The sequence below is a fragment of the Equus przewalskii genome, chromosome 30, assembly GCF_037783145.1.
Source record: "Equus przewalskii isolate Varuska chromosome 30, EquPr2, whole genome shotgun sequence".
Lineage (NCBI taxonomy): Eukaryota > Metazoa > Chordata > Mammalia > Perissodactyla > Equidae > Equus > Equus przewalskii.
In genome coordinates, this window is record NC_091860.1 from 18298387 (window position 1) to 18320124 (window position 21738).

At 35.4% G+C, this 21738-nt stretch overlaps 1 protein-coding gene and 1 long non-coding RNA gene across 5 annotated transcripts in view; one reads left to right on the top strand and one right to left on the bottom strand.

Annotated features, from left to right (window-relative positions):
- MINDY3 (MINDY lysine 48 deubiquitinase 3) overlaps nt 1-11149 on the top strand; it is an 84631-nt gene extending 73482 nt beyond the window's left edge. For 3 of the 4 annotated variants that reach the window (XM_008511013.2, XM_070601078.1, XM_070601079.1), the window contains 4 exons: nt 2161-2233; nt 3577-3664; nt 7044-7115; nt 10183-11149. In XM_008511013.2, the coding sequence (XP_008509235.1) occupies nt 2161-2233; nt 3577-3664; nt 7044-7115; nt 10183-10332 (383 nt within the window). In that variant the 3' untranslated portion in view covers nt 10333-11149. Of the gene's footprint in view, nt 1-2160; nt 2234-3576; nt 3665-7043; nt 7116-8347; nt 8483-10182 lie in introns of all 4 variants that reach the window. The other variant, XR_543089.2, reaches the window with a different exon arrangement.
- LOC139080468 (uncharacterized) overlaps nt 1251-21738 on the bottom strand; it is a 58939-nt gene continuing 38451 nt past the window's right edge. Inside the window, exons 2-3 of the long non-coding RNA XR_011534998.1 lie at nt 8687-8854; nt 1251-4313 (exon numbers count right to left, since the gene is read on the bottom strand). This is a non-coding gene — a long non-coding RNA (uncharacterized lncRNA). The remainder of the gene's footprint in view (nt 4314-8686; nt 8855-21738) is intronic.

Sequence of the window (21738 nt, forward strand, 5' to 3'; positions counted from 1 at the left end):
TTTTCTTTTCTATACCCAAGAAACTTTACTCTCTCTCACCTACAGTGGTTTAAAATGTCCTGGTGCCAAGTGCTCCGCCCTGCCGTCTGCTCAGTTCCTGGCATCGCTCTCCTTCCACAATGTTTGCTTTAGCTAGCGCCTCTGTGAGAGGAGACCGGCCAGGCCTTTCCTTGTATTCCCTAAATTGACTGTTTGCTGGTGTTAAAAAAAACAACAACTTAATTTCTAAACAGCTTTTTTCCTCCTTTTCAAATGTTTTAAAACACCATTTACCTGTATTGGAATATTTACACAGTAGCTACCTTCCATCTCAGCAACTGTGGCCTCTTTTGTTCTGAACCCCCACCTCAATTCTTCATTCTTCTGAGCTTTAAAGCCTGTAGAAGTCCATTTTATATTAATGTGTTTAATTTACCAATGCATTCAAGTTCTGCTTTTTCTTTTAGGGCTTGGTCTGCTTGACTAGTCAACAAATTGTCCTTTCTCAGATTTCCTCTGCTGTTGGTATTGAGGTCGTCTTATCATCATGATGTCTCGATTTCCTTATTCTCTAGGGCATTAGTAGACTAAATACTAGATGACCAAAGTTTCATCTGCTTTTGAAGGTCACTTTGTTGTTTTCCTAGTTGTTGTTTACATCTTTATACAGCCAATTGCTCTTTCTGGGGGTGAGAGCTGAGTCTCCATTTATGGTAAGAGGGAAGCGTGTCCGCCATTCATTGCTCCTGGAGAACATGGTAGCACACACTGGCTCTGGCGAGGGGATATACCTGAGAGCCCATGAACACAGAGGCCTGTCTGGATCATTCTCCTTGTCTGCTACTGGCCAAACAAAGCCTGTTTTACATTCGGAGATGCTGAGCTTTTAGCTCTGACTTGCAAAATAATTATTTTCTACCTTGCAAATTTATCAAACTTAGGCTCACAAAGATTGAATATTTTCACAAGTACCTTCCAACAAGTTCTCTATTTTCTATACCTCAAATTATTGGTGACTTGACAAATTGGAATTATTCTAAACCTTCACTTTAAAAAATTGTACATTTTTAAGTATCCTACACGATTCTTAGCCTTTTAGTCAAGGCCAATCTGTCTTCAAATGGGTAAGCATCTGCTTATGAGGTTCTTGAATAGAAAAGAACCTATTAAAATAAAAAATAACCTACTTTAAATAAAATAATAAAGAACCTATTTTAAAATCATACCTTCCTTATTTCCTTTCTGATAGAGAAAGAGTACATGCCACATCCTGAAAGAGCAACTGTACTTTATTCTGTAGTTTGGTTGTAGAAGCAGGGTTTTTGGACATCTTTTTCTCCATGACAAGATTTTCTTTTTAAATTTTCTAATCCCTGAAAAGGATAGTGTGTTGGAAGTTGATGTAAAGCTGCGCAGTCTTCAGGAATGAGGACATGGGTAGAGCACTGAGGCACTGTACATTTAAGGGCACAAACAACTTGCTTGTTTCAAACGACTGTGATTTCAAACCGCCCTGGAAGCCTTTTATGTGTGTCATGTTCTGTTTCATCACGAGAGCTTGGGCCGCTTACCAATGCTATTTCCTCATCAAGCCAAAGAAAAGGAGTATTTTCCATAAACTACTCTACAACGTTTAATTCCACTCAGCATTTCAACTTTGAACTTCGTTCTCCCATTAAATCTGTGGCTTTTATTTAAATCAAGTCTGTTATAGGGATATCTTTTCCTGCTCTTATATAGTCAGTTATTTAAGTAACAGTGGATCATTAACATTCTTTCAAAAAGTTAAAAAACGTGTTAAAAGGAATTTGTTCATAAAGAATTATTTTAATTGGATTTCGTAAAGGGAATTTAAAGGTGCTCGTTGTTTATTGAAAGATATACTTAATTACTAAATATTTCTTATATCTTTAAGTAGAAAAACCTTTTATCATTTAAGTTTGTAAGCCTGTTTAAAAAGTAGTTTGGCTTTAAGGTTTCCTTGGAGTTCTCAGGTAGAAGTTATATATATATTTTTTTTATTAGAAACTAACCTTGAAAAACTTTGCCAATGTGCCCAAGAAAACTAATATACAGGAGTGTCTAATAATAGGCATTGTGCCTAAAATAAACTTAATATAGTGTTCCTTAACTCTTTCTATCCCTTCTATGTGATTTTTTACTGGAATTTTTTTCACCCAGATAATGGATTCATACCTGATTCACTTTTAGAAGATGTGATGAAAGCATTGGACCTTGTTTCAGATCCTGAATAGTAAGCTAAATGGGAAATGCTGTTTAACCATTTTACAAAGATTCCATTAAATTTAAAACTTTATACACAATTTTGCCCTTCTTTTAATCTAAACCTCCATGTACAAAGCACAGCACTTTATATAAAGCAAAGATTTAGGAAGAAATCAGCCTAATCAGTATGATAACAGAGACTTGACATCCTTAAAATGAGCTGCTTAAATTTTTTTCCAAATTCCTGCATAAATGGCTATATATCATCTACTTAATTTCCCTTGTTTCATCATAATACATAACACACCTTAAATTATAAAGTTAGAACAATTGAGTTAGATTGTTTTTCTACAAGTAGCTGAAAGATTGGACTGAGTTGTTCACTCTGTACTTCAGTGGTCTAGTCACGTTCATAATACGTGATGGCCCATGAACTAACAGGGCCACATTAAGGGTTAGTAAGTTAAATATATTAAGTGTCATATGACCATGCCTTTCTTTGTGTCATGTCATAACCTCCTGGCCTCACTCACACCCATCAAAATGTCCTGGCTTTTGCATGTTGTATAATAAGGTATATTTAACTTGGCACCTATACTTTGGGAGATAACATGGAGAAGGAAAATTTTCTGAAAAGACCATTTTCATTTTTAAAACTCTTCAAACTGCAGTCCACTTCCTTCTGCCTTCTTTCTATTTGCACCTAACACCTTTCCCCAGCCTTGGCTACACCTAGATGGGAAGGGCTCTGCAAAGCACAATCTGCTGTCGGCTGCTGCTGCAGCAGTGGAGCCGCACCGCTCAGGGTAACTCGGGACTTCAGCTCTTCGAGGGTTAGCTTACCTCTCTGACCTTCAAGTCACATTGTCTGCGAATGTGAAGCCTCCACCTCATTTGGTTCTGGAAACTAAGCTTTTTAGGAGATGCTTTTGATTATCTGATGTGCCACTGCCTTTAGACGCTCTTTCTTGTTCTCCTTGGGCTTAAAAACAACGTATTTTTAAGTCAAATGCCTCATTTCATTGTTAAACTCAGGCATACCTACGAAGCAAAGAGAATTTGCCTTGGGAGGTTAACGCCTGCATTTATAAGCCTAGGTTTTTAAGTTTCTTTACCTAATAAGGAACAATATTCCAAAGCCATCGTCATCATTTCAATTCTAAATAGTAACAGATTACTCTGGTTTAAAAATAACCAAGTTTTGGCAAATTAGATGTCATTCCTGCGTATTTGTCATTAGGAGTCTAAAAAGGACAGCTCTTAGGATTTTTGGCAGTCAAATGTGTTATAGTACCAGCAATTTAATCATGAAAGAAGGAAAATAAGTTTTTCCTTTGGTATCCACTGTTTTTCTTTTTTTTCTCCCCATAGTATAAATCTTATGAAGAATAAATTAGATCCAGAAGGATTAGGAATCATATTATTGGGTCCATTTCTTCAAGAATTTTTTCCTGATCAGGTAACATACTTGAATATATTTATTGTCTTGTTCTATTGGGATGATCATCTTGTAATTGTTTCAACATTCTTTTCTACTAATTTAAAGTGTTCTGACATGCAGATATAAGACTAAGACAGCACTGTTATGTAAATAAATACTTTCCCAAACAGAAAGGCTAGGAGGGTATGTGTGTTCTAACACAGTAATGCAGAACTTTGGCGGAGGGAGTGGTAGACGATAGTGTATTCACCAATATATGTACATAATGATACTGTTTTTCTGAAGAAAGGATAAAGTCCAGAAGTGTGGGGAATAAAAAGAGAGAGATTCTCTTTATCCACTCCCATCCCTATTTTCCTTCTCTCAGGTAACTATTGTTAATAGATTGGTATGTGTCTTTTTCGAACTTTCTAAGTACTAAAGAAAGAAGGTAAGGAGCCTATATGTAGTGGAAGCCCCTACTCGTGAACCTAAGTTCCAGCAGGATTTTAGTTGAGTAGAAGGAAAGCCTTTGAGTAGAGCTGTGCCGTCACGTTGGGACCTGTCTTCCACTGGGCTTGATTGGGCCTCAGTTAATAAGGAGCCCTGCTGGTCTCAGTACTGAGTTAACATCCACGTCGTTGACACCCAATGCCACAGCCTGCTCCAGTCTTCTCTTCTCTGTTTCCTGTGAAAGTGAAGAATTTCCACATGATTTAGTTAGGTATATTGTGATCATTTCATCCGATAACAGCATGGTCTAAATTAAAGTTCATTGTTTTAATAAAACTGCTAATTTCTATTCCAACTCTATTATAAAAGGGATGTATTGCCAAGTAGAAAAATTGTAACGAAATGATAGATGGAAAATATCAAGATAAAATTATTAAATTTCAAGGCTATAATTGTTAATTTGATGTCTCAGATTTAAATTTTCTTTAACAGAGTAGACAATATTATTGTCATTCATTCATGGTAATTAAAAAAGAAAGGGAACCTGTATTTCTAAACCTGTATCTATCTGTTATGGTTACTGTGGGTAAAGAAAGTGAGTGAAGTAAAATTCAAAAAGTAACTAAGAATATCACAATATAGCTGTTAGACTTTTTAAAATTTGCTAAGTGCTTCATAAAAAGTAGAGTCATTTTACATTTTGTGACTATAATGTCAGAAAAAAAGATCTCTCACTCATTTTGGCCATTATTCATATACTTGTTTGTACCTAACAGACCAATGTAGTCACACCCAGTAAAGATTCACTCAACCAGGAATAAATGAAGTAAAGTTGCAAAACTGGAGTCAGAAGCACAGCGAGGAAAATCTTTATCTAACTTCGATAATCTTTGCAAATGCTTAAAGTAGGTGCTGTGGAAGAGCGTTTCTTTGCCATAAGGCAGAGCAGATGCAGGGGGAAAAGAGCCGTGGGAATTTCATAACCATCTCAAGGCAATTTGTTTATGACAAGAATAGCAGAAGCAGATACCATGCATTAAGCACGTACTGTGCACCAGGCACTATGTGCCTTACCAATTAGGTAATATTTTCCCCCCACTTTGGCAATGAGGAAACTGAAGATTAGAGAACTTAAGAAAATTGCTTAAGGTCATATAGCTAGTAAGTAGCTAGTTCAAGTCCAACGTAGGTCATCTAACCCCAGAGACTAAGCATTTTACCACTGTGTTATACTGCCTTTTGTTGATATTTCAGTATTTTATGCCAATTATTAACGACTGGAACTAGAGAATAGAAAATGTATTCAATTACAGTAAAGTATTTGAGAGTTAAAGTATGTTAACTCGAAATCAACAGCCAAATTATTTATCTAAGTAACTAATTGCTTTGAGTCATATATATAATTAAGAAAGTGATCAAATAAATTATTGATTTTTCTGTCTTTTTTTAGAGCATTTTCAGTGGGATACAAAAAATTAGAGGTTGGATTTTAGTTGGGAATCTAAGACATGAAAAGTTAAAAAACAGCTAAAAATTTAAACAATCTTTCAAAATAACTGAAGAGATAGTATAAAGTCGTATATGATTTGTTCCCAAATTAAATATTGAGACACTTGTTATTATAAAGGTCCCAAAGTAATAAAGAATCCAGCTAGTGTTGGAGTCCAGACAAACTTTACAGAGAAAGTAAGATTTGAACCCGGTCTTGAAAAAGAAGAAAAGAGCAAGAGAGAAGGGCATTTTAGAGAGGAATAAAAAAAACTCATGAATGTGCAAAGAGCTGACAACAAAAGCTCTTTTCATGGGAAAATGAGAAATATGCTTGTCTAAAACAGAGAATTCAGAAAGGTGAGTAGTTGCAGATAAGACTGGAAAGGTAGATTAGACTGTGTATTGTAAGATTCTTGGTTGCAAATCACAGAGCCCCAGCCTGAACTGACATAAGTGGGAAGGACAGATATGAATTGGAAGGAGTAGCTCAGAGGAATTGAAGAAGGAAGCATCCAGAAGGTAGCACTAGGAGCCTCCAAGATTGGAGCAGTGTCTCCATCTCCCACCCTTTCTCTCTCCAGAGTAGTACCTTTTCTCAACCAATCGATCTTTCTCTAGGAAGCTGAAGCTACAGTTACCAGCAGCTGTCTTCCCTTTGTTCCAATTGAAAAAATTCTGAGGAGGGACTTTGGCCCAGCCTGAGTCACATGCCCATCCTTGTATCAATCGGATGAGGCCAGAAAGACAAGAGGGACAGGCACAGGGACACCCAGGCCCTGAGGGAAATCATGGGAGCCGAGCACCTTCAGTGGGGCCCAGCCATGAATAGGCATGAATGCTAGGTCAAGAGAGTTGAACTTGATCTTTAGCTAATTGAGAACCAAGGTTAAGACAGTGGGAATAACATGATCAATCAGTTTTTCTATGACTTACAGGATATCCTTTCTTTAAACACTATAATTGTGTGTTTCATTTCTCGCAATGCTCTCTTCACTAATTAAAAGTTGACAATACTCAAATGATGTTTTTTGGAATGGAAAGCCCTAATTCCATATTGTGAACCAATAGATTGGAAGTGTTGGTGCATATATGTTTGTGGTCTGAGTAAATGGGATATTATTCCTATTCTGTAGTTGAGAGGAACAAATTACTTACAACTAGAGAAAAAGCAGAGATACATTGTAGGAAATACTTTTGTGTTTTAGAACCTTGTCCTTTAAAAAAAAATCATAGTTAAAAGCATAAAATAAAGTCTAGTCAGAAGAGCTTATAATAAAAATCAGCACTTCCCCACTTTCCAGTCTCTTCCCCAGGAGCAGCTATTTCAGCTTTTAGGTTTTCTTGCTTTACCAAATGATTCCCCAATCAAAGGGTGAGGATTTAAGAAACTTGCATTTTACTTTCAATTGCTAATTAGAAATTGCCTGATATGAAGATATAATTGAAAGTTTTAATAGTACTTTATTTACACTAGGGCTCGAGTGGTCCAGAGTCTTTTACTGTCTACCACTACAATGGACTGAAGCAATCAAATTATAATGAAAAGGTATGATAATTCACATAGTTATTTGTCTTTACCTGGATTGATAAAAGAAATATGAATATATAACAATGTTTGATTCCCATAAAGTTGCTACCTAAGGAGATTATTCCAGGAGTCTCTTTACTGTCACAACATATCTTAGAACTGGTCATATTTTGATTTAAGCAGCATGTGATTTTCAGTGAGATCTTCACTGGAATTTTGGAGCAAGAGTTTCACTGTAACAAATAACTACATCTGTATACATGTTGCCCTTGGCTGTGTAAATATGACTAAATCAACATTATAGTTGGGGCCAGTGAAAATTATTAATCCATTTAAATGGAGAAAGGGGTAATAGGTTTTTGATTGAGAAAAATATTTTTGAAAGATGTAATAAACTAATAACCACAATAGCTAGCATTTTGGGGCATTTACTGAGCAATTATGTAGTAAGTACTTGCTTTCTCTGTTTTCACACCACCCTAGGAAGTAAGTGTGGTCTCTAGAGCCCCAGGTTATAGAGGAGGGAACTGAAACAGAGAGGGAAGCAAGTTGTCATGGTCAAGCAGCCAGGAAGCGGCAGAAACTTTTCAGTAGTCTGTCTCAGAGCCTGCACTTTACCCACCATGCTTTGCTGCTTTCCTTTGTGACTCATTGACAAAGCCACCTGAGTCACTTCCGATGTACTCAGTGGGTTTAAATCACAATTGTCTCACTCACCCACCCTTTTTGATTAAATATTAGCTTGTCTACACATACGCCATATCTATTATATTTGCATTTATTCAAGTAACAGTCACAGTAGATAGAGCTAATATTAGAAGGAATAAAGCCTACCATACCTTTTTAACTTGAAATACTCATGCTGCTTTTATACTTATCTAAACTGAGGGTGGCTACAGAAAATAGGTCCTAATGTACACTAAATACGTAATTTTAGTTAGAGCAAATCTAAAACAGACTAAAATTTACTCCTATGTTCATAACAAAATGTAAATTAGAAGTTTTATTAAGTTAGCTCTAAAGATGTTTTCACAAGAAGATAATTTATTATTCTATGTATATAGCAAAAAATATAAATTGTCAATAAGAAAACATGGACGGTATTTCCTAATATGTGTTAATGAGTGCTACTTCTAGATTTGGAAGTTTTATGTAGCCTTGTAATAGGAGGTGCTTTATAGTCACTAAGTAGTTATTCACCTACACAATCCTGCAAAGTAGGTCAGTCAAATATTGTCCATATTTTACAGATGAGGCCTCTGAGACAGGGAGATTAAGCGACTCACCCAGGGTCACACAGCAAGTCATTGGCAGAGCAGGGATTGGAACTGAGTTCCTGATTCCCAATCCTGTCCTTGATCTGTTGGCCACGCTACCTGTATATAGTAAGTTTTCAAATCATGCTTGTGACAAGCGTCTGACATACTAACAAAAAGATCAGAAATCAGCGATGAAATATTAACATGACAATAGTATGTAAGAACTATAAAGCAAAGCATGTGTGTCATTAAGTTGCAGAGGTAACGTTATGAAGTTACTCAGGAGGTAGAAACACGGTAGACCGCATAGTGAGGTACTATTACAATTACCTGAGGAAACTGACAAAAGGAGAATGCTCGCCACGCAGGAGGGAGCGGGATCCACCAGGTGGCGCAGGTGGCGGAGGCCGCAGAGGTAGGTCATGGTACTTCACCCAGCACATCTGCTCTAAGGCGAGGAGCAAGTGAAATTCCTTGTGGAAAATAGGTCTGTCTCATCTGTTAATTATAATAACTCAAGTTATTGTACTTTATGGACAGTTTTTCAGAAAAGGAAGATTTGCTTTGGGGAGTTAAAAAGCGTGAGTTGTAGTTTTAATGGCAAATATTTTTCATCAAAACTAGAAACAAACTAATACATTAACCAAAATAAAAATGAAAAACAAATGTATTTCACATTAAAGTATTCTTTAGAGCTTCCTAAAAATGAGTAGATTCATGAAACCAAACTATCCAACCTAGTAATATATTCTATTCCTGTATTTAGTGTGTTTTTAAGGAAACTCTCATTTAAGGCTAATAAAGTTGTTTCTTTTGGCTTCTTACTCAAATAACTTAGGACTTTTATATTGGAACAACATAATTACAATCACATCTATCAGCCATTGAATGTATAAAAATAAGTATACATACTTGGGAAAAAGGCAGTCTATATCTGTTCCTTTTAGATCATACAATCAGAATTTCTCTTGGTACAAAAAGAAATTAATGACTGAATGGCTTAATGTACACAGTGACCCCTTATAATGAGTTAGGGTTTTAGTAAGTATGTTATTTCATAGATCCATCTAAAAGACTGTCATTATAAATTAATCAGAAAAAAATTTTTTTCTGATACCCACCTGCCAGTTTCTGTTTTATATGATCATTGTCACTGCATTTAAAGTACCCGGTTAGTTTAACTTTTTTCTATTTGATTTTTGTTTCTGTCCTGACTTCTTTTTGATTTTTTATGCAGTACAAAGTACATTCAGGAACAGCATTTTCAGAAGTATTTAATACAGCGAATAGCAAATTTCACTGACAAACATCCAGATTGCTTTCAGCTCTGGAAATTCAGCACCTAAATTGAGAGGAGAAAGTAAAGCCTCAGAATATACAGCTATATTTCTGTTACAGCTTTCCATTTCCTGAGGCAGCATGATGATTTGAGGGCCTCAATATTAAAACAGTGGGAATTATATAAATTGTTACATAAATAATTTAAAATTTCTTCCAAGTAGTATATGTTATTTGAAGAATGATATGTCTTTTATCAGAAACTGTATGTGTTTTGGGATTCACATGTGCTTTCTTTTAAATCGTGAACTTAAAAACTAAAAATCAACTGGTCACCTAGCAGTTAAAATTTGTGTCACCGTCTTGTTTCCAAATATACTTTCACATTAATCAGTAAGCAGCTATTCTTGGTCATAATTTCTATCATAATAAAATTAGATGTAAAGTTCCATTTATGTCTTATCTGCTAGCCTATGAAAATTTTTGTATCTTTCTTAAAAATTTGCTTAGAATATTGATTGACCTTGGTGGCTTTATTTTGTTAACAGGTGATGTATGTAGAAGGGACTGCAGTTGTTATGGGTTTTGAAGATCCCATGCTGCAAACGGATGACACTCCTATTAAACGCTGTCTCCAAACCAAATGGCCATACATCGAATTGCTCTGGACCACAGATCGCTCCCCTTCACTAAACTGATTTGCCTAAGTATTTATGAAGAAAATTGTAATAGCAGATGTGGAAAGAGGGATGCAAGACTGGCAATTGGCTAAATTAAGCTATACACTGGTATCATTGATTAACTGTAAATAACAATTAAAAACACATTTTCAGTGTTTAAGATATGTTTAAATTATTTATGTTAAAGGTTACCCTATTTTAACTCTGTGTGAAATTTACTAGCAAAATTAAGCATTAATCAAAGTTCATCACTTTTGCAGTCAGATAATTGGTCATTCATCAAATTACAATCATAATGCTATAGCATTCGTATATTGAGTATCAGAGTTCCTATTTATGAACTTCCACTTTGGGGTTCATTTCATTTAGGCACATTTTACTGTTTAAATGATTCTGGCTTACAGTGTATCAGCCTCCACATTGAAATGCAGAAGAATTAATTTTTATTTCTTTTCTAAAATCTGTTTTCCATTAGCAATATTGATAAATAACAAATGATCAACCTGGGTCCTTTGACAGTTGGCTTAGAACTGGCATGTTTATAAAAACTAGAAACTAAAAAGGAACATTACCATTTATTCACAGATACATAGAGGATGTATTTTAAAAAATGATAGGAAAGAGAATCTGTTTGATAGTCTTAACACTGTTAACTTTCACTGTGTTGCCAAATACACTTTTCCAAATTTGTCCCAAGAACCCTGTAAGCCAGCTTTCTTGTATATTTATAAATGTGATAAATGCATGAGAACATCTGTTATTACATTAGTATACCGCTTTATTTATTATGATCCTAGTGGATGGCCTAAATAAACACTTTTTTTCTTTAACTGTACCCTTGCATTAGTTTTTACAATAGTGACTCAAAATAAATAAATACTTTTAAACGTTTCTGCCCAGTAATCCTGAGAGTACAGCCTAGAACAAGTGCCTAATGGACTCACACAACACCTTGAAAGGAGACCAGACCTTCTGCTTCCCAAGAGCTCTATGACTCACCCACACAGCCAGAAGCACTAGAACCTGGGTGGCAGCTGTGTGGACCAGTGGGCAAAGATACAGAAGCCCCAGCCTGGTTGTTCTAGAGAGATTTACTTTAGTTGCCCAGAAATCTAAAATATGAATAGCCAAAGATAACTCTCTTTCCTTCAGTTGCAAAGCAGTTTTTTTAGTATCCTCTTGGAATTTCAGAACTGAACTTTGCCTTCAACAGCATAGTCAAATATGTATTTCCTCTCTGAATCTCTGTGATTTAATTTGCTTTATTTTTATAGACATTAACAATTATAACAATTAAGTAGATTTTTGCATAGGAAAAAAGTGGCACAAGATTTTCTGTATAACTTTTGGTAACATTGTGTTCAAGAGTGTGATACTAGCTACTAGAATGACAGCTGTAAAATGTCCATTTTTTTGGTTAATCTTGGCTACTTCCAAATGTATATAAAATACATTGCACTAGAATTACTTCTCTAGTCCTAAATTCTATAAGGATTATGAAAAAGCAAAGATTTTCTCATAAACATTGAGCCTACAAAATGCTAAATTCTTCTCACTATTGCTACCTAACAAAGCATCCCAAAACTTCATGGCATAAAATAATCATTTTACAAATTCTGTGGCTCAGAAGTTTGAACAGAGCACAGTGGGGATAGCTCGTCTGTTTCTCAATCTGGAGGCCCAGCTAGGAGACTGGTGGTGGCTTTACTCACGTGACTGGGACCTTAGCTTGGTCTAACTGATAAATGTGGAAAACTACACCAAACAATGCAAATACATTTTCTTTTCACGTGCATGTAGGACACTTACCAAGATAGGCTATATGCTGGACCATAAAGCAAGTCTAGAAAATCCCCAAAAGTTTGGAAATTAAGCAACACACTTCTGAATAACCCAAGGGTCAAAGAGAAATTAAAATGAGAATTACAACATACTTTTCACTGAATGATAATGAGAATAGGACATAGGAAAAATTGTGGGATGTAACTAAAGCAATGCCTGGAGGGAAGTGAATAGCTTCAAATAAATAATATTAGGAAAGTAGAAAGTTTGGAAATTGGAAAGCTAAGCTTTCATCTCAAGAACAAGAAACCCAAAGTAAATAAAAGAAAGTAAATAAGATAAAAAAGAGGTATTCACATGCAAAAGAACAAATTTGGGCTCACAACTGAAGCCAGAGTGGCCCTGATAGCATAGCAAAACCTGACAAAGATATTACAAGAAAGATTATAAATATTTCCCATGATCATAGACACAAAAATCCTATAGAAATATGAAACCTATTAATAAATTTTATCTATGTGTAGATGTGTGTGGATGTGTATTCGTGTGTAATACCTCATAACTAGGCAGTGTTGCAGAAGTGATAAGTTGGTTCAACATAAAAAATTATTAATATTTTTTCTCATTAACAGAATATAGGAGAAAAACCATATTATTAGATCAATAGATGCAGAAAAAGCATTTGATAAAATTAAAAATCTGTTCATGATTTTAAAAATCTCAGTAAAATAAGAGTAGAAGGACCCTTTAAATATGATAAAGGATGTTTACGAAAGACACATTCTTAATGGTGGAATATTAAACACTCTCTCCCCCAAATTCAGGAGTATCACCACTGCTCATTTCATCTCTTCTGTACAGCATTGTCCTGTGGAGTCCTAGCCAGTACAGTCAGGCAACAAACAGAAAATATAAGACAATTGGAAAGAAAAAAGTTAAAAAATCATTTTTCATAGATAACACTAGTCATAAATAATATGCAAAAGAATCTACACATTTAGAATTCATAAGGGAATTCAGCCAATTACTGGATATAAAGTCAGTATACAAAAACAATTATATTTTTATAGACACAAAATAGGCAATTAGAAAATAAAATATATCATTTCCAGTAGAATCAAAAAGCACCAAATACCTAGGAATAAATTCAATGAAAAATGTACAAGTTGCTACACTGAAAACTAGAAAGAATTGCTGAGAGACAAAGCAATAAATGAATGGAGCATGCTCATAGATTTCTGGATGCAATATTGAGTCAATTCTTCCCAAATTCCCAAATTCAGATTGAAATTCAATGAAATCCTAATCAAGATCTCATCAGGTTTTGCATGTGTGTGGATTTGACAAGCTATTTCTGTTTATATGGTATTTAGTCCATTAGAGCTGCTATAACAAAATACCAGAGACTGAGGGAGCTTAAAATATTTGTTCAACAACAGACACTTATTTTTCACAGTTCTAGAGGCCGTACAGTCCAAGATCATGGAGGAGGCAGATTCGGTGTTGGGAGGCCACACTTCTTTGATGGCCTAGACAGCTCTTTCCTCACATGGTGGCAGGGGCAGAGAAGATTTTTCAGGCCACTCTCATGAGGGCATTAATCCCATTCATGAAGTTCCACCCTCATGACCTACTCACTTCCTGGAGGTCCCACTTCCTGATACCATCACCTTGGGGGATATGTTTCAACGTAGGAGTTTGGGGCGGGACGCAAATAATCAAACCATAGCATATGGAAAATGAAAGAGACCTAAAGTAGCCAAGATAAACTTGAAGTAGAAAAACAAATGTGGAGAACTTAATGTGCCAGATTTCAAGATGTTTTATAAAGCTATAATAGTTACATGTGGTACTGGTACAAGGATAGACAAATAAACCAATGGAACAAAATAGAGTGTTCAGAAACAGACTCACAAACACACCTGCTTTTCAACACCTGCTCTACTCCAACTAAATAGGAAAAGGACAATCTAATCAATAAATAGTGTTAGTCAATTGGTATTTGTTTGAAAGTAATGTGCCTTAAATAGTACCTTACTTCATACACAAAAATTAATTTGAAATAATAGACAAAAATATTAAAAGTAAAACTATAAGCTGCTAGAAGTGAACAAAGAATATTTTTGTGATTTTGCAGTAGTCAGAGATTTCTTAAAGAGGACACACAAAATATAAAAGATGAATAAATTGGATCTTATAAATATTAAGAGCTTCTGTTCATTAAAAGACATTAATAGAATGCAAAGGCAACTCAGAGACCAGAAAAAAGATATCTGCATTACATTATGTATATATTTCTGTATCCAGAATCTATAAAGAACTCGTAACAATCAAAAGGAAAAGGATAACCCAATTTAAAACTAGGCAAGGGCTTTGAATTGACATCGCACAAAAGATCTCCATATGATCTATAAGCAATAAAATGGTGCTCAACTTCATTAGCCATCAATAAAATGCAAAGTAAAACCACAATGACATACCACTACACCTTCACCATAAGCTAAAATTAAAAGAACCAGCATGTGTGTGTGTGTGCATATATATATGTATGTCACACACACACACACACACACATATATAAAGTGTTGATGACAATGTGGAAAAACTGGAAATCTCAGATATTGCTGAGAAGAACATAATTTGATGTGTCACCTTTGGAAAAGCTGTCCAGCAATATCTACTGAAGATGAATATACCCACACCTTATGATCCAGCAATTCTACTCCTCGGTTTAAAAGAAATGAGTGTTTGTGTTCATCAAAAGTCATAAACAAAAATGTTCCTAGCAGTTTTGTTCATAGTAACTTCAAACTGGGAAGAATAAATGTCTATCAAAATACCAGGTAAATAAATTGTGTTACATATTCATACAATGGCTAACTACACTTAATAAGGAATAATGAATTTAATGCATGCAACACATGGAAGAATTTCACAGACATAATTTTGAACCATGAAAAGCCTGATACAAAAAAGTACATGTGTGTGATTCCAAATATATGAAGGTCAAGAACAGGCAAAACTCAGGCAGGGGAGCTAACTCATAGCCCCACTCACTGGTGAGTGTAACTCCAGGCCCAGCCTGACCAGAAAGCCTGGTCAGAACACCTGGAAACTTCTTAGCTCAGCAATGCTTGAGCTGAGAGTACAACAGGCAGAGGTGATTGTCTGTAGAGCAAAACCAGTGGCACCATTCAGCCAGGGAACATGGGGTGTAGGTCAGCTTGAGGCAAGACCACAGACAGAGAACCAAGCCAGTTCTCCCACTCTGCCCAGGCAGATAAACTAATTCATAGCTCCACCCATTGCAAAATATAGCATTCAGCCTACCAAACAGGGAACCTAAACAGAGCACACAGGGAGCTGTGTAGCCCATCCAACAGCTCTGCTTACAGTGGAACTTGAACACAGAACACAGCCCTTGGCTTTCCCCAACTGCACAGCACTACTGGTGGCTCCATCTGGCCAGGGGACTCAGTGTACAGTCTTGCCTGACTCGGGTCCCCAAACAACGAATGTGCAGATCTTCAGGCCCATTCTGCTGCCTCACCAGAGCAAGAAAGCTAATTCACAGCCCCATCTACTGTTGAGTATAGTACACAGTTAAGACTGTCTAGGAAGCTAGCCCAAAGAACCCAGGCAACCACAGAGCCCATCTTACAGCCTTGCTTGGACAGGGAACCAGGCCAGCAGTCCTATTCAACTGTTCTCAGCCAGCAGCACACTCTCCCTCAACTTCAGAGTTTGGGTAGTGGCCTTGCCCAAAACTAGACCCCAATAGCAAGCCCCATCTGCCCAAGGATCTTACCAGCAGACACATACAGAAACCCAAACTGAACTGATTATTGAAGAACTGTCTCTGCCTAAGGGAACCTGTAAAGTCTGAAAGAGGAGACCACTTATTCACAGGTACAGATACCAATGTAAGGAATGAAGGTACTTGAAAAACTAGGTAACCATGACACCACTAAAGAAAACTAATAAAGCTCCAATAAGTGATCCTAACGAAATGGAGATCTATGAACTGTCAGATAAAGAACTCAGAATACTCCTCTTAAAGCAGTTTAGTGAACTGTAAGAACATACACACAAACAACTAAATAGAAGTAGGAAGACAACAAATAAACAAAATTAAGAGTTCAACAAAGAAATAGAAATCATTAAAAAAAAAAAGAAAAGAAAAGGTATACTGCATCTGGAAACTACAATGACTGCATTGAAGAATAGAGAGCTTCAAAACCAGACTCAACCATGCAGAAGAAAGAATCAGTGAGCCAGAAGACAGGGCATTTGAGATTATCCGGTCAGAGAAACAAAAAGAAAAAAGAATGAAAAAGTGAAGAAAGACTATGAGAGTTTTGAGACACAATCAAAAGAAACAATATCTGTATTATTGGACTTCAGGAAGAGGAAAAGAAAGAAAAAGGGAAAGGAAGTATATTTAAAGCAATAATGGCTGAAAATTTCTCAAACCTATGGAAAGAAATGGACATCCAGATCCATGAGACTCAATGGACCCCCAATAGGTGGAAACCAAATAGGGCTACTATGAGACACATTACCATTACAGTCATGTGTTTCTTAATGACAGGGATATGTTCTGAGAAATGCATCACTAGGCAATTTCATCATTGTGTGAACATCATAGAGTATACTTACATAAACTTATATAGTATAGCCTACTACACACCTAGACTAAAGCAAAAACGACAGGAGTTCGTTATTACTAAACCAGGCTTACAAGAAATTTTAAAGAGACTTCTTTAAGTTAAAACAAAAAGGTGCTAATTAATAACAGGAAAACATATGAAGGTATATCTCAATGTTAAATATATAGTTAAACTTAGAATACTTTAATGTTGTAATGGTAGTGGGTTAATAACATAAATCTAGCACGAAGGTTAAAAGATAAAAGTAGTAAAAATAATTAAAACTACAATAATTTGTTAATGATACACAAGAAAAAAATGTAAATTGTGACATCAAAAACATAAATGTGGGGAGAGAGAGTAAATATGTAGATCTTTAAAATGAGTTCAAACAAATTGTTATCAAGTTAATAGACTGTTATAACATGTGCATGTAAGCCTCATGGTAGCCAAAAAGCAAAACCTACAGTACCTTCACAAAAGATAAAGTGAAAGGAATCTAAACATACCATTCTAGAAAATAACTGAAAGACAAAGGAAGAGCGCAAGAGAAGAAAGGAGTAAAGAAATTATAAAACAACCAGGAAACAATTAACAAAATGGCAATACGTACATACCTATCAATAATTACTTTAAATGTAAATTACCTAAATGGTCCAATTAAAAGATATAGAGTGGCTGAGAAGCCAAAAAAACAAAATTTACTACATTCTGCCTACAAGAGACTCACTTCAGATGTGAGAACACACACAGACTAACATTGAAGGGATGGAAAAAGACAGTCCATGCAAATGGAAACCAAAAGAAACTTGGGGTATCTATACTTATATCAAGTTTTTATTTTGGGAAATTTCAAACCCTCAGAAAAATTGCAAGAAGGGTACAATGAATACCCCATAACCCTTCTCCTAGAGCCACAATTATTAACATTTTGCCACATTTGCTTTAGTTCTTTCCCTCCCTCCCCTCTCTCTCTTCACAAACACAAACTTTTTTTTCCTAAACCATCTGAGAGTTAGTAGCAGGCATCATAACACGTCACCCTAAACACTTCAGCATGTATCTCCTAAGAACAATGACATTCTCTAATTCTGTTATTCTCACAATACAATTATCACAGTAGGGGAAATTTAACATTGATATAATACTATTATCTAATATACAGCCCATATACAGCTTTTCCCTGCTTATCCCACTATCTTTTTTTTAAATTTTATTGAGGTCATGATAGTTTATTTCATTGTGAAATTTCAGTTGCACATTATTATTTGTCAGTCACCATATATATCTACCCCTTTACCCCTTATGCCCACCCCCCAACCCCCTTCCCCTCTGGTAACCACTAATCTGTTCTCTTTGTCCACATATTTGCTTATCTTCCACATATGAGTGAAAACATATGGTGTTTGTCTTTCTCTGTCTGGCTTATTTCACTTAACAAAATACCCTTAAGGTCCATCCATGTTGTTGCAAAAAGGACAATTTTGTCTTTTTTATGGCTGAGTAGTAATCCATTGAATATACACACCACATCATCTTTATCCATTCATCAGTCAATGGGCACTTGGGTTGCTTCCACGTCTTGGCTATTGTGAATAATGCTTCAATGAGTATATGGGTGCATAGGTTTCTTTGAATTGTTCATTTCAAGTTCTTTGGATAAATACCCAGTAGTGGGATAAGCAGTATGGTATTCCATATGGTATTTCTATTTTTAATTTTTTGAGAAATCTCCCTACTGTTTTTCATAGTGCCTGCACCAGTTCACAATCCCACCAGCAGTGTATGAGTGTTCCCTTTTCTTCACATTCTTTCCAACATTTGTTGTTTTTCATCTTGGTAAATAGCCATTCTAAACGGTGTAACGTCATATCTCATTGTAGTTTTGATTTGTATTCCTCTGATGATTAGTGATGTTGAACATCTTTTCATGAGCCCGTTGGCCATCTGTATATCTTCTTTGGAAAAATGTCTGTCTATATCCTCTGTCCATTTTTTGATCAGGTTGTTTGTGTTTTTGTTGCTGAGTTGTATGAGTTCTTTATATATTTTGGAGATTAACCCCTTGTTGGATATACGATTTGCAAATATTTTCTCACAGTTTGTGGATTGTCTTGAAACAACCAATTATTAATAAAGACATTGAATCAGTAATCAAAAACCTCCCAACACAGAACACTCATATGGCTTCACTGGTGAGTTCTACCAACATTTAAAGAAGAATTAATACCAATCCTTCTCAAACTCTTCCAAAAAATACGAGAGAAGGGGACACTTTCAAACTCATTTTATGAGGCCAGCTTTACCCTGATACCAAAAGCAGACAACACCACCAAAAAAGAAAATTACAGGCCAATATCCCTGATGAACATAGACATACTGAGGCAAAATTCCTCAACAAAATATTTGCAAATTAAATTCAACAATACATAGAAAGGATTATACACCATGATAAAGTGGGATTTATTCCATAGATGCATGTGTGTTTCAACATCTATAAATCAGTGAATGTGATATACCACATTAACAAAATGAAGGATAAAAATTAGACGATCATCTCAATAGATGCACAAAAAGCACCTGACAAGATTAAACAGATTTATGATAACAACTCTCAACAAAGTGTAAAAGGGAACGTACCTCAACATAATAAAGGTTATGTATTACAAGCCCACAGGTAACATCATATTCAACAGTGAAAAGCTGAAACCATTTCATCTAAGATCACGAACAAGACAAGGATGCCCACTCTTGCCACTTTTTTTCAACATAGCCCTGGAAGTCCTAGCCACGAAAACTAGGCCAGAGAATCATCCAAATCAGAAAGGAAGAAGTAAAACTATCTCTATTTGTATACAACATGATATTATGTGTAGAAAACCCTAAAGACATCACCAAAAGACTATTAGAACAGATAGAGGAATTCAGTAAAGTTGCAGGACACAAAATCAATATACAAAAACCAGTTGTGTTTCTATACACTATCAACAAACTATCATAATGAGAAATTAATAAAGATCCCATTTATAACTGCATCAAATAAAATAAAATACCTAGAAATAAATTTATCCAAGGAGGTGAAAGCCACATATACTGAAAACTATAAGACACTGATGAAAGAATTGAGGAAGACAAAAACAAATGGAAAGATATTCCATGCTTATGAATTGGAAGAATTGATATTGCTAAAATGCCCATACTACCCAAAGCAATCTACAGATTCAATGAAATCTCTATCAAAATTCCAACGGCATTTTTCATAGAAATAGATCAAACAATCCTAAAATTTGTATGGAGTCACAAAAGATCCTAAATAGCCAAAGCAATCTTGAGAAAGAAGAACAAAGCTGGAGACATCACACTCCCTAATTTCAAACTATATTACAAAGTTATAGTAATCAAGACAATATAGTATTGACATAAAAACAGACACTTAGATCAATGTAAAAGAACAGAGAGCCCAGAAATAAATCCAGGCATGGTCAATTAATTTACAACAAAGTGGCCAAGAATATACAATGGGAAAAGGACAGTCTCTTCAATAAACGGTGTTGGGAAAACTGGACAGCCACATGCAAAAGAATGAAACTGAAACACTATCTTACACCATACATAAAAATCAAGTCAAAATAGATTAAAGATGTGAACATAAGACCTGAAACTATAAAACTCCTAGTAGAAAACAAAGGAGTAATCTCTTTGACATCACTCTTGGCAATGACTTTTTGGATTTGACACCAAAAGCAAAGGTAACAAAAGCAAAAATAAACAAGTGGAACTATATCAAACAAGAAGCATCTTCACAGCAAAGGAAATTATCCACAAAATGAAAAGGTAACCTACTGAACGGGAGAAAATATTTGCAAATCACATATCTGCTAAGGCATTAATATCCAAAATATATTAAAAACTCATACCAATCAATAGAGCAAAAACATCCAACTTTTAAAATGGGCAGAGTAACTGAACAGACATTTTTCCCAAGAAACATAAAGACAGCTGTTGAGTATGATCTTAGCTGTGGACTAGTCTTATATGGCCTTTATTATGTTGAAGTATGTTCCCACTAAACCCACGTTGTTGAGGTTATTTTTAATAATAAGATCATATCATCTTCAAATAGTGACAATTTTACTTCTTCCTTCCTGATTTGGATGCCTTTTATTTCTTTATCTTGCCTGATTGCTCTAGCTAGGACTTCCAGTACGATATTGAGTAAGAGTGGTGAGAGCTGGCATCCTTGTATTGTTCCTGGTCATACAGAATAAGCTTTCAATGTTTCTCTGTTGAGTATAATGTTAGCTGTGGGTTTGTCATATATGCCCTGTATTATATTGAGGTATTTTCCTCCTATATCCAATCTGTTGAGGGTTTTCATCATGAATTGATGTTGTATTTTGTCAAATGTTTTTCCTGCATCTATTGAGGTGATCATATGATTTTTGTCCTTCATTCTGTTAATGTGGTGTATCATATTCATTAATTCGCATATATTGAACCATCCTTGCAACCAGATAAATCCCACCTGGTCACAGTGTATAATCCTTTTAATGAGTTCTTGAATTTTTTTTTTTTTTTGCTATATTTTGTTGAGAATTTTTTCATTGATATTCACCAGGGATTCTGATCTGTAATTTTTTCTTGTACTGTCTTTACCAGGCTTTGGTATCAGGGCAATTCTGGCCTCATAGAATGAGTTTGGAAGTGTTCCCTCCTCTTCAATTTTTTGGAAGAGTTTGAGAAGGATTGGTGTTAATTCTTTCAATGTTTGGAAGAATTTTCCCATGAAGGTATCTGGTTTTGCAGTGTTCTGTGTTGGGAGGTTTTTGATTACTGATTCAATCTTATTACTTGTTATTTGCTTGTTCAGAATCACTATTTTTTCCTGGATCAGTCTTGGTAGGTTTCACGATTCCAGGAAATTATCCATTATTTTTTAAGTTATGTAATTTGTTAGCAGGTAATTGTTCAGAGTAGTCTCTAATGATCCTAT